Source organism: Arachis ipaensis, chromosome B09, assembly GCF_000816755.2.
Source record: "Arachis ipaensis cultivar K30076 chromosome B09, Araip1.1, whole genome shotgun sequence".
In the NCBI taxonomy this organism is placed as follows: Eukaryota; Viridiplantae; Streptophyta; class Magnoliopsida; order Fabales; family Fabaceae; genus Arachis; species Arachis ipaensis.
This window is the reverse complement of record NC_029793.2, coordinates 10,536,389-10,550,162: the sequence shown is the minus strand read 5'-3', so window position 1 is coordinate 10,550,162 and position 13,774 is coordinate 10,536,389. Positions and strand designations below refer to the sequence as shown.

The following is a 13,774-nucleotide window of genomic DNA, read 5'->3' as shown; positions in this document are numbered from 1 at the left end:
ATCACAAAAGAGCTGTGGGTGCCTACTTTATTTTGTTTGGTCGTTTGAGTTAAAATGTTCGATTAATTCGGGTAAAATGTTTGGCTATTTATTGTTAAATTGTTAGTATTGAAATATTTGATTATTGAAATGTTTTGGATTAGTTATTGTAAGGTAATTTGATGGTTTGTGGTATAAATACCAATTGTGTTCTTAATACTTTTTTTCCCCTATTTGTGTTAAATTTTAAAAATTGATTCGGTGTTATCTCGTTAATTCAATTAAAAAATACTAATAAATAAGATGACATATATAGTAANATTCAAAAAATAAATAACTTTTGGTTTTAATAATAAAATTTAATTTTAATATACTGACAATACAAAATGTTTTATACAATCGTTCAATTATATTTGTTCGTCATTTAATTATATTTGTTCGTATGGATAACTATTTATGCAGTCAGTGTAAAAAGTTTAGTTTTTCTAACATAGTACTATAGTACTATATAATTAGATACACGTATAAAATTGCTTGACACAAACAATACATTCAAATTAAAAATCTTAAAAATAATACTTCTTTTATCCTGAAAAATGAAAATACAAACAATGACTATATTTTTTTTCTTTTGGTGATATGACGGGCCTTAGCCCAAATAATGGCCATAGTTGATTGAATCAAAACAATATTTTTATTTTTTGTCTGGTGAAGATTGGGCTTTGAGACCTTTTGCGACGATGAATGGGCTTCTTAATTTGGGCCAAACTCCTGACCCACTTTTGCACTCCGTATTTCCCTCTCTCTCTCTCTTCCCGTTTTCATTTTTAACTCCGTTTTTGGTTTTTATGCTTAGGAGAAAAAGAGTGAGCCCCCTGCTTCTTCCACGCACCTATTTCTCTCTGCTCTGTTCTACACGCTAACAAGTAAGCTTTTGCGTTAACCTCCTTTCCTCCAACCTTGTTATTTTCATGTTAAATTATACAAAAACAGAACTTTATGGAAAATCCAATTTTGCGGAGGAAAAAATTTGACTAAATTCTGAGGATAGTTTGATTATTCTCGCTTTGTCAAGCGTGGTCTTGTGTTTTTTGCAATGTGGGTTTAGAACAGTGTCTATTTGTTAAGGATTTTTGGACTTTGTAATGAATGGGTTATGTCTTCTTGTGGTTTCATGTTATAGATAGGTCCAATTTAGTTAGGATTATTAGAAAATTTAGGATTTTATTGATCTCTTGTTGTGGTTTCACCATGAACTTTCGACGGTAAAGTGAGAATTTTTAATCATTAATGAGAAAATCAGTGACTTGAATATCAGATGTTTATGCTTTGTCATGCTAGTATTTATATGCTGTTGAAGTCTTGAACCATTGATTTTCTCATTGATGATGTTGCAATTGTGTGAATTACTTTCAAGTTGGCTCCATATAGTAGTTAGAGGAAAAAATATATATTTTTATATGCAAGATTTTTGTGTTGATAAGTTCAAGAGGGAATATGTTATTTGAATAACGAATTGTTTATTGTTATCTGGTTAGTGGAGTTGGAAGCTGAACTGGTAACTGCTAACGAAAGTTCTGCTGAAAAAACAGTAGGACCATGTGTGGGCGCTTCAATTTTGGAACCATATATTGGTATGGAATTTGATTCTGAAGCTGATGCCAAGAACTTTTATGATGAATATGCAAGACAGGAAGGGTTTATTGTGCGCATTGATAAATGTCATCGTTCTGAAATTGACAACAGAATTATTTCTCGTCGTCTTACTTGCAATAAGGAAGGTTTTCATGTGAGAGGGAAAAATGATAAAGTCAACCCTTATCGGAAACCACGGGTTAGCATAAGAGAAGGCTGCGAGGCAATGATGATGGTCAAAGTTAATAAATGTGGGAAGTGGGTTGTTACTAAATTTGTAAAAGAACATAGTCATCCACTGATGGGTTCTGGTGTTCGTTCTTATCGTACAACAGTAAGTTTCCCTTTCTTCAATTCCTCACATTGAGTAGATTTTTCTCTATCTGTTGATTATATTTATAATGTTAGAAATTGAATGCCATTAAGTCATATTTTTCTTAAATCCATTGTAAATCATGATTGCAGGTATTACTTCAGGGAGATATTCTTGTCATTGTTAAAAATTAAAATTGCGTTTCAACTCAGGGTTGTACAGTTTTACTAGTTTTGGGTGCTAGAACAATTCACGTATCAGGTTTTGGAATACTTAGCCTGATGCCGACACTATACCAGTATACTTAGTGTGTTTTTACCCCAGTCAATGTCACCTTCATGTGAAATTATGTTCCCTAACCAGTGGTATAATATACTATATATGAGCACCAGGAGATAAAACTGTTTTGTGACAACCCATAGGTGTGTATCTGAATTTCGAAATATTGCTGAATGAGTGTTGTGACCTGGTCTATAGCTGCTGCAATTTGCTACTTCTTTTTTATCTGTTAACCGTTTTGCTTTCCTACCGTTTTGCTTTCCTTTTATTTTGTGTCTTATTTTTCTAGGGTAAAGTATTATTTTGGTTTCCAATGTTTGGACCAAATTCTAATTTGGTCATAACTCCTAACGTTTCAACCGTCCTATTTCTATTTCAAAAAGTTTCAAATGAGTTCAATGTTGTCCTACCATTAAATTTACACGAATAGTTAACGGAATGAGTGACGTGAACATTAACAACACTATTGTTAAGTTATATCTTCTTTTGTGTTAGAGAAACATAACCAAAACCTTTTTGTAACACTTTCTCTTCTCAATCTCCTTGTAAAAAAAATCCCAAACCCTATCAATCATCAACGCTCCAGAATCAAAGGAAAAGCTTTTATGTTGGTGGGTCGATTTTACTTACATGTTTAAATAAAACGTTATTAGCTCTTAAATATGCTAATTGTTCATGTCAAATTTAACAATAGGACAATATTAAATCCGTTTGAAACTTTTTGGGACTTAATAGGACGTTTGAAACTTTTTAAAACTAAAATAGGATGTTTGAAATGTTAGGGATTGAATTAGGACTTGGCCCAAACGTTGGGTACCAAAATAATGTCCAAACCAAGCAGAAGTGTGTTCAGTTGCCCTTGTTGAAGACTGTTGGTTGTTTGATAGCTTAGTCTGTATCAACTGGGTTGAATATCTCTGCTTCATTCTATATGGATACAATAGAAATTGGCATGTTCCATCACCGAGTCTTGGTACGCATGTAGAAGCCTGAAACAGCCCTAGTGAAAAGAGTTGATCTAGTCTGGATTTCGTTGCATCTTATGCATATTGTTATAAATTATAATTATTCTTCCCATCCTACTTTGTTACATTTATCCATTGTCTGATGCTATACTTTTGGTAGATATTCTAGGATTTCTCCTGCAATCTTGAGGTGCATTTTGAAATTGATGACGATACGGAACTTATCTTTCTTAGGAAACAAGCTTGAGTTGTTGTGGAAATATAATTTCTGAGAGTGCACCATAGGCATGAATCTAAATTGATATTTGCATGATTTTGTGTTGGCATCTTTTGTCCTACAGCTTCCTTACACATTTTGAATTTGTGAGCTTATGAAATCTAAAAACAATATGTTTTGCTTTACTACTAGGAATCGAAGGATAAGAGAATTCGACAACTCACAAAGGAACTCGAGCGTCGAGATCAGCAATGTCAGCAATATCGCAAGCTGATACTTTCCCTTCTGGAAACTGTTGAGGAGCAAAATAAATTCTTATCAACGAAAGTTGAACATGTTGTTCAGTGTGTGAAACAACTTGAGAATGATGTGCAAAAACCTTTGGACACTAGCTAGCACTCATCATGGTTTCATTAGATTTTGATTTCTTGGTTGACTTAGTTCAAGTGTAAAGAATTCAATAACCAATATAGAGGAAGTTGGGGGGGTGCTTTGCCAAAGAATTTGTGCTTCACCCAAATTCATGAGTAGTTAAAAGGTATTGGTAAATCAGCTTTATTGATAGCAATTTCCTTCTTGGTGATTTTGTTTTTAATATAAATTAGAACAAAAATTGTAAATAACTCCTTTGAACTTTGACATGAGTAATTTTGATCCTATTCTGTCAGTACTGTGATTTAACCCCTTAAAGTTGTCAAATGATGCAAAAGAAATACTTTCGTTAACCTAGTTTTCTAAAATAAAATTACCTTTCTGTCTTTCCCTTAAGAAATGATTTGTAAATAAAATTACCTTTCAAAAATATTGTTGATACTTATAATTTTACCATTTTTTTCAGCTAAGCCTTTACAAGTTAGAGGTTTATTATTAAGTCCTTATATTAGATAAAATAATGTTAAATAGGTCATTATTAATTGCTTTTTGTTAAAAAATGTGAAATATTTTTGAAATATTCGATTGTGTTTGATATAGGAAGAATTGTGAAATATTGTAGCCATCTTCTGACATTTCTTCGCATGAAAGTTCATCACATTTCCCTAACATAGCTGAAAAGTTCGTCATGTCCTCACCCTGCATTGCATATTCTCCCCACGGCATTCGTTTGTTTGAATTGAATAATTCTTTTGGAATTTAGGGATATTGACATTTTGAGTTGTAGTTGTTAGAGGGATGAAGGTAGGGGTGTAATGAGGGAGAAGGGTGAGTGTTTGTTGTGGTGATGGTGGTGGACTGGTGGTGGGTTGTGAGTGGGGGTGGTTTGATTTTCATGATGATGCAAGGAAGAAGGAAGAAAGAAAGAGAAAGGGGAGAAGGGCCTCTTTGTTGATCATGATTGTTGGGATTGTGTAGGTGTGGTGATGGCAATGTGATGGTGGTAGTGATGGGTAGGAGAAGGTTGTAGTGTAATGTGAAGAATGCAAGGGCCTATTTTAAGTCTCAAAAAATTGAAAAAGCAAACTACTATGTTTTAATGTTTATTTCAGTTTCTAACCATTTTGTTAACGTGGCACTAAATTGTCTAACATATTTGATGATTAAGACCGAATTTGGTAGGAAGTAGAAGAGACCTTGAACAAATATCTAGTTCCGAACCTAATCAATCTGTTTTCTATAATACATCCCTTACCATTGAAAGAGTACCCTCAACACTTAAGAAAATCTTGTCCAATAAAATTGAGAATCTCGTAGAAATTACTCATGTTCCAGAAGATTCAAAGATGCCTGTAACCCAACAACCACTTATAAAACTATACACTTTTTACCATAGACAAATATTCAGCCATAACCAATATCCGTCATCTCATCACCAGAAACTCTACACCCCCATCAAAGAAATTATCCAGACCTCACATTTACAACAATATGATCTTCAAGCTACAGCGGTTGAGCAGTATGTCACGATTGAGATCCCATCATCCCACAAGATCTTATTCGTGATTACCTCCAACAAGGATACACTCATTTACATCTAGGAACAATAAGGTTAATTATGACTTTACATGGCAGGAAAGACTTACCTGTGATAGCAAAGATTACACTCCTAGATACCACATTTAAAGAATACCAACATACTCTCATCGGAGCACTTGTCACCACATTGACAAATGGAAGTGTGATCCTCACAATCTCTCCGAATTTTACAAGACTCACTGATCCAACACTTGCTCAAAGGATCAAGATACAAGTCCAACTGATTGGAGTAACACAAGATGCTAGTGCTGAGCAGGTTACACTCTAGCATCAAGTCCTGTATAGAGTCCAAGATCATGCCTTAGACCTAAACCTCCCAAATTCTACAGAAGATGCTCTCTTAATGTTCATCACTGACAAGAATCATGGACCAGCCATAGTAAACATTCCAAGAATGATTACTACGGAGGAACTTTCCTCTATAGTACCTTTGGAATGGATCACTAACTATGAAAGAGCTTTTTCACAATATGTTCCTGATGTGCATACAACAATGCCTCCGGTCATCAGCCGAGCACCAGATGGAACAGTCAAAACGGTCTTCCAAAGGCCAGAAACAAAAGGACAATCATCTTTTTCCAGACAGTCATCATTCAGGAGAATTTGTATTATTTCTCCTCTTATCATCCAACACACAAGTGATCAGGATGATCCCCCAATCCATTACTTCCAAGAAGGAAAACCTATTTATGCCTCACACATTAATGGCCATTTTATATGAGACGTTGATCCAAGTATGTGTGATTCTGACTGTGACTCATGGGGCGACTCTTAGGAAGAAGACTACTTGAAAAATAAGTCAAGAAAAAAGAAAAAGAAGCAGAGTTGTAATGCTTCATTAAGATTCTACCCACGAGATGAACCTGATGAAACACCCAGATTCAATCTAAAGAAGAAATCCCAAAAAATCTTCAAAAATCACCGTTTGAGCAGTCCTATTGCTCTACCATGTGTGGCTACTATCCGATCTTATGACCAAGAGTTTCCTCCTCTTCAGGTTACCACTGATGACTAGCGAATCACACAAAGACCATATATGACCTCTAAGGGAGTAACTCCACAAGGATACCAGTCAACCATACCACAAGAAAAGGTCCTAAACTGGCAGACTGAAAATGCCGTCAGCCAAAATAAAGTCTTGCTAAGGATTGACCATACCTTAGAAAAACTTGTTGATAAAACTGACAAGTTGCCTACACAAGTGTATTCTGTGCAAGCCCAAGTCAATGAATTGAAAGAATGCCTAACTAGGCAAGCTCAACAACTTGATCAAGACCTCAAGACCTACATCCAGATTAGGTACTTTGGTCCTGAGTTTCACAAAAAAGATCAAGAGTTGACGCGCATAAAAGCACAGCTCAAGCAAATTGAGGAAGATAGGGCGAGACAATCCAAACCACAAGCCTTGGCCATAGACCCACTATCCATGTATCTACCACCATATCCCACATATTCTCCCATCTTTACCCCTCCACAACAACCTCCTCCTGATATGCTTGATTATGATAGTATCTTCAAAACAAACTATCATCTTGTCCAGAGATTTCACCAAAAAGGGAAAATCACATCGTCCAACCCACAGGTCTCCAATCAAAGGGTCTCATGAACCAAGACCAAGATCACCATGGACAACAGCAGATTTCTTTAGAGGGGAAGCTTCTGGAGAAAAACCCAGCAAGACCTCTGCTAAAGAAAAAGAAATTAAAGAAGGATCGCCAACTCCTGGTAGGATCATAGGTATGCTGAGTGCACACACAGCAATGGATGATATATTTACTGGGGATACATCTGATACATCCGATTTATTAGATTCTTTTGATGATTCAACTGAGGAGGATCATATGGCAGATCTGTCTGCTATTGCAATGGTCAATTCTGTCCTTGAAGAACAAGACAGAGGAGAGGTTTCAGAGGTAAAAGAAGAAGAAAATAATCCACCGCTACAACCTCAACAATTAGACCCAACCCAGATAAAAGCAGGCAATCACTATTTTACTTTTGACAACCTTCCTCCACACAAATATAGAGAAAGGATAAATGATTTTGGTGCATAGATTGATACAAGGATGGCAGCTCCAAACACATGTATCCAGCAAGTTCTCTTTGAATTTGTCACCAGAATGACAGGCAATCTTAGAGAATGGATCAACACCCTTAGTGAGTATGAACGCCTGCAACTCATTAATGGAAGTGCTGTCCAGTTCTTGGGAACATTACATAGAATTTCTAGGAGATATTTACTATCATCTAAAAAAGAAATTCTCAAGAATACTTTGAGATGAAATGCTGCTCTCTCAATAGAAAGGATCTGGAAGCTCACTACAAGAAGATGGCAGCTAAGTACTATCCTCTCAGAGGGCAGAGTAATCCACTTCTTAAACAAGTATTTCTTGCCTCACTTCCAGAAGAACTCCAACCGGAGATTCAGAGAATGATGGTTACCCTCCGAAAGGAGATTTCTACAACTCTCGGAAAAATTTATCAGCTGGCTTTAGCTGCTCTTGACAAGCTTTGTGAACAGCAACAGATGATCAAACAACTGACAAAAAATTCTCCAGTGCTTTGTAAAGTTTCCCTTGCCATGTTGAGATAGGGGTAAACAAAGTCAGAAGTTGTTTAAGGAGTGACCCCGATAATTGCCTATCACAAAGCAGGTGATACATGGCAAGAGCGGGAACAATTATGACACAGTCATATTGAGCAGAGAGTGCCCATATGAACCATAACATTTCTTCTGGAATTGGTCCCTTGATGATGAGGATGATGCAGTAGGAAAAGCCGATATCAAAATATCAAGGGTTGGCTGTTATCTGTGTAACAAGGAGGAGTCTATATAACCAGTAAAGTAGACAATGTCGGGCCAGGGTTTTTACTTCAGTGGGATTTGTTGGCTTGGCTGAGAAAGGAAAAGGCTCTGCTGGTCTTTTATAAAAATGATGGTCTTGAGGACAGTCTGGAAAAGGAAATGTTGGTGGATTGATGGTGCTCATTGTTAAAAGGTGGATGATTTTTGGTGGAGATTCTTTATTAGGACGAGAGAGATAATCAACTATTATATTGTGGTTTCCTTTGATGTGCTTGACTGTGAATTTATAGCGAGAAAACCAATCTTTCCATCTCAAGAGTTGTGAGTCTGGAAGTGTCTTTCCTTTGGCATCCAACATTGATGGAAATGATGTATTATCCATTTCCACGATAAAATGGTAAGGACTCAGATGAAAACTGAATTTCTCTATCCCTCTTTTGACTACAAGAATCTCTTTGTTGATTCTAATTCTTTGAATTGTCCACTGGCATGTGCACAGTAGTGCCTTGTTCCGTCAATCTCTTCAAGTAGAACAGCTTCCTAGTAATTATCGCTAGCATCAGTTTGCAGAATGCGTTGTCCTTTGCTAAGGATTTTTAATGGAGGGGGTTTTGAGCTACCTCTTTTAAGTGCTTGACAGCTGCTATTTGTTCAGGACTCCAAGGTGGGGGTCGTTTTTTTAGCATCCTTGATAGCTGACTTGTGTGCCTAATCACATCTGAAATAAAGTCATGGATATAGTTTACAATGCCGAAGAACTGTTGGACTTGTTTTGTTGAGAAGTGGCCATCAGAAAAATTTAACAGTTCTTTGAAAATGTGATTTTCTGGTTGAAAAAATTCGTCTTGAAAGGTCATTCCCAAAAAATCAATTTGGGCCTGTCCAATGTGACTTTTATTTTGCAAATAACATGATTCCATATTTCTCAATAATGATAGCAAATTGGGCAAAGAGAGTTTGATGAGTTGAACCATCTTTTGAGAACAGGAAAATGTAATCTATGTAGATTAGGCTGAATGGAGAATGGGCTCAAAGATTTTGGTCATGGTCTTTTGGAACAATGATGGAGCTACCTTCAATCCAAATGACATGACAGTCCATTGGTATTGTGCATCAAGTATACAAAACTCGATTTTATATATATCTTCAGGATGAATACCAAGCTGCCAAAATCCAACTTTAAGATCAAACTTGCTAAAGACCTTGGCATCGCTGAGGCAAGAGGTGATAGCATTGATTCTAGGTAGTGGAAATTTGTCATTTTGTAAGAACGTGTTTAAGGGTTTATAATCAATGACTAATCTCTTTTTGGCTTGGATTTGTTCTGATCTTTTCTCAACATAGAAGGCTTGGCATGCCCAATTGGATGTTGTTGGTTCAATCAATCCTTGGTTCAGCAACGCAACACATTCTTCCTTGGCTAGTTTTAAATCTTCTGGATTCATTCTTGAATGAGTTGCCTTTGTGGGATTGATATCTTCATTCTTCTTAAAAGGTAGTCAGATGTAAAATTTTTTATTCTTCCACAAGGGAAGAGGGTGGACGAACTTGTCATGGCTGTCACAACAAGTTTTCAGCAATCTTTTTTGAACATTTTCATATTCTGAAGGGACTTTGCTGATTTCAAAGACACCAGGAGTGGTGACGAATGGCAAGAAGTTCTTTTTGTACTTTAATCCATCTAGCCATATCGAAATTCCTTGTGTCCGGTAATAAGCATTGAACCTGAAAAGTACGTCCTGTTCAGGAGGATAGCTCCCTAAGACTCTTAGCTATGTTGTTACTCCTGGGAATATCTGAAATCCAACATTTTCTTTAGAAATGAGATCAATTGTGAAGATCTCTTTGTTTGCCGCAGTGAATGTTTTGTTGAAGGGGATCCATGCTTCAGGGGGAAGCAAGTCATGTTTAACAACTGTGGCGCAGGATCCTGGGTCCAATAAGGCAATAGTCTTTATGGGCACATCATATTTTGATGCCTTCATTTTAAGATTGAAGCGAAGCCGAGGAGTACCATCAATTTGCCTGAATCCTAGGCTTCCTAGATATCCCAACTCTTTCTCATCTGTTATCCATTGTTGAGGCATCAGAGCTGTTATGCTGTGGATTGGCCTGTAGGTATAATCTTCTTCAGTCTATTACTCTTTCAGAGTCAGAGATATGCAAGACATATTGAGTGTCTTCATCCTTTTCTGATTGCTCTTCAAGAATAGACTCAAGAACTTCATCATCTTGTAAAGTGACGGCATCTTGTAGAGATTGAAGCATTTTTATTTCTCTTTTGTTTTTCTTTTTTGGACAAGTTTTTGCAAAATGGCTAGTCTGGCCGCAAAGGAAACATTTGTTGGATTTTTTATCTCGTAAGTCCTTTCTTCTGAAATAACGTGGTTTCTTCTTTCCGAAGTTTCTTCTACTCCCAAAGTGATTTTTGTCGGAAGTTGGTCGTTAAATCCTCCTAAAGTGGTATCTTCTTTTTGTTTGGCAATCACAAGAATCAGCATCCTTGCACTTGATCTTCAGATAAGATTTGTTATAGGCTCCTTTCAGCTTCTGAGATTTTTTTGTCAGTTGTTTGATCATCTGTTGCTTTTCACAAAGCTTGTCAAGAGCTGCTAAAGCCAGTTGGTAAATTTTTTCGAGAGTTGTTGTAAGAATCTCCTTCGGAGGTAACCATCATTCTCCGAATCTCCTGTTGAAGTTCTTCTGGAAGCGAGGCAAGAAATACTTGTTTAAGAAGTGGATTACTCTGCCCTCTGAGAGGATAGTACTTAACTGCCATCTTCTTGTAGTGAGCATCCAGATCCTTTCTGTTGAGAGAACAGCATCTCATCTCAAAGTATTCTTGAGAATTTCATTTTTGGATGATAGTAATATCTCCTAGAAATTCTTTGTGTAATGTTCCCAAGAACTGGGTAGCACTTCCATTAATGAGTTGCAGGCGTTCATACTCACTAAGGGTGTTGATCCATTCTCTAAGATTGCCTGTCATTCTGGTGACGAATTCAGAGAGAACTTGCTGGATACATGTGTTTGGAGCTGTCATCCTAGTATCAATCCATGCCCCAAAATCATTTAACATTTCTCTATATTTGTGTGGAGGAAGGTTGTCAAAAGTAAAATAGTGATTGCCTGCTTTTATCTGGGTGGGGTCTGATTGTTGAGGTTGTAGTGGTGGATTATTTTCTTCTTCTTTTACCTCTGAAACCTCTCCTCTGTCTTGTTCTTCAGGGGCAGAATTGACCATTGCAATAGCAGACAGATCTGCCATATGATCCTCCTCAGTTGAATTATCAAAAGAATCTGATAAATTGAATGTATCAGATGTATCCTCAGTGAATTTATCATCCATTGCTACGTGTGCACTCGGCATACCTATGGTCCTACTAGGAGTTGGCGATCCTTCTTTAATTTCTTTTTCTTTAGCAGAGGTCTTGCTGGGTTTTTCTCTATAAGCTTCCCCTCTAAAGAAATCTACTGCTGTCCATGGTGATCTTGGTCTTGGTTCATGAGACCCTTTGATTGGAGACCTGTGGGTTAGACAATGTGATTTTTCCTTTTTGGTGAAATCTCTGGACAAGATAGTTTGTTTTGAAGATACTATCATAATCAAGCATATTAGGAGGAGGTTGTTGTGGAGGGGTAAAGATAGGAGAATATGTGGGATATGGTGGTGGATACATGGATAGTAGATATATGGCCAAGGCTTGTGGTTTGGATTATCTCAGCCTATCTTCCTCAATTTGTTTGAGTTGTGCTTTAATGCGCGTCAACTCTTGATCTTTTTTGTGAAACTCAGGACCAAAGTACTGAATTTGGATGTACGTCTTGAGGTCTTGATCAATTTGTTGAGCTAGCCTAGTTAGGCATTCTTTCAATTCATTGACTTGGGCTTGCACAGAATACACTTGTGTAGACAACTAGTCAATTTTGTCAACAAGTGTTTCTAAGGTATGGTCAATCCTTAGCAAGACTTTATTTTTAGCTGACAGCATTTTCAGTCTGCCAGTTTAGGACCTCTTCTTGTGACGTGGTTGACTAGTAGCCTTGTGGAGTTACTCCCTTATGGGTCATATGGTCTTCGTGTGATTTGCTGGTCATCAGTGGTAACCTGAAGAGGAAGAAACTCTTGGTCATAAGGTCGAATAGTAGCGACACACAGTAGAGCAATTGGACTGCTCAAATGGTGATTTTTGAAGATTTTTTGGGATCTCTTCTTAAGATTGAATCTGGGTGTTTCATTAGGTTCATCTGGTGGGTAGAATCTTAATGAAACAGTACAGCTCTGCTTCTTTTTCTTTTTTCTTGACTCTTTTCAAGTAGTCTTCTTCCTCAAAGTCGCCCCATGAGTCACAGTCACAGTCAGAATCACACATACTTAGATCAACATCCCATATAAAATGAACATTAATGTGTGAGGCATAAACAGGTTTTCCTTCTTAGCATGTTGGTATTCTTTAAGGCGAAGTCTCTGGTATGGATATATCAAAATATCTATACCTCTGGATCATACGTGTGTGAGTTCAATAAGAGACACGTGCTCGTTATGGATAACCTGCAAAATCAGTCCTTTAAAAAAGTGTCATTGCAATAGCAGTGTGTCAGAAACTTTGTTCAGAAGTAGTCTTGTGAGAGCAGGAAGATTATTTGCTAATGTGATATTATTAATAGAATGTTAGGAATAAAAATTTTTTAAAATTATTAAGAAATGTTAACATGCAAAATAAAAATATTTTTAATTTTGTATTATCACTTTATTCTCAATATATTATTCTTGCTCCGACAAAATTTATAAAAAAAATAATTCTATTAATTATGCCCATTAACATTGTTATTACAATAACAAATATTTTCGTTATCTTTAATTATAAGGTTCATTAAATTTGTTGGTAATTTCTAAAGTCTATATTTATTTGAACGAGTAATGTTATAAGTCTTTTTATGAACTAAGTCTAACTAAATTAAATAATAAAATAAAATAAAATTTGTTGATAACTGCTAAGGTCCATTATTCAATATTAAAATAAAATAATGTTATTGTAAATGAGATATTTTTTAATCAACGCGGTTATTATTGAAACATGAAAGCAAAATTCGCTGTAAAAAAATATAGTTGAATGGTATTTATGCCATCCATTTTGAATGAATCTTTGAAGTAATATAACAAAATTAGGTGTTTATTTTGGTACGATGATAAATTTATATAAATTAGTATGATAAAAATATATTATAGGCTATATGTCGTCTTTTTATTTTATTGTTTAACTTAGTTAGACTTTGTTCATAAAAAGCCTTATAGCATTACTTAAATAAATATGGGCTTTAGAAATTACCAACAAATTTAATGAACTTTATGATTAAAGATAACGAAAATATGTTATTGTAATAACAATGTTAATGGGCATAATTAATAGAATTACTTTTATTTTTATAAATTTTATCGGAACAAGAATAATATATTAAGAATAAATAGATAATATGAAACTAAAAATACTTCTTATTTTGTATGTTAACATTTTTTAATAATTCTGTTAACTGAGAATAAGAATGTTATGTATATATATATTACCTCTCTTAATTGATGAGTAATATTTAATTAGATTTTTGACCTT

General features: G+C 35.7%; 1 protein-coding gene across 2 annotated transcripts; it reads left to right on the top strand.

The window, feature by feature from the left end:
* On the top strand, positions 781-4,055 carry LOC107619600 (protein FAR1-RELATED SEQUENCE 5). 2 transcript variants are annotated; one of them, XM_016321896.2, is made up of 3 exons: positions 781-905; positions 1,518-1,948; positions 3,581-4,055. In XM_016321896.2, coding segments are annotated over exons 1-3 (636 nt in total). In that variant the 5' UTR covers positions 781-904; the 3' UTR covers positions 3,785-4,055. The 2 variants fall into 2 exon arrangements, with proteins under 2 accessions (XP_016177382.1, XP_016177383.1); XM_016321897.2 differs by having other exon boundaries at positions 798-905; positions 1,572-1,948.

What these genes read in the sequence shown, in the direction of transcription:
- LOC107619600 (XM_016321896.2), top strand. An exon ending in TTCGTTCTTATCGTACAACA is followed by an intron (nt 1,949 to 3,580) that starts GTAAGTTTCCCT and finishes CTTTACTACTAG; the next exon opens with GAATCGAAGGATAAGAGAAT.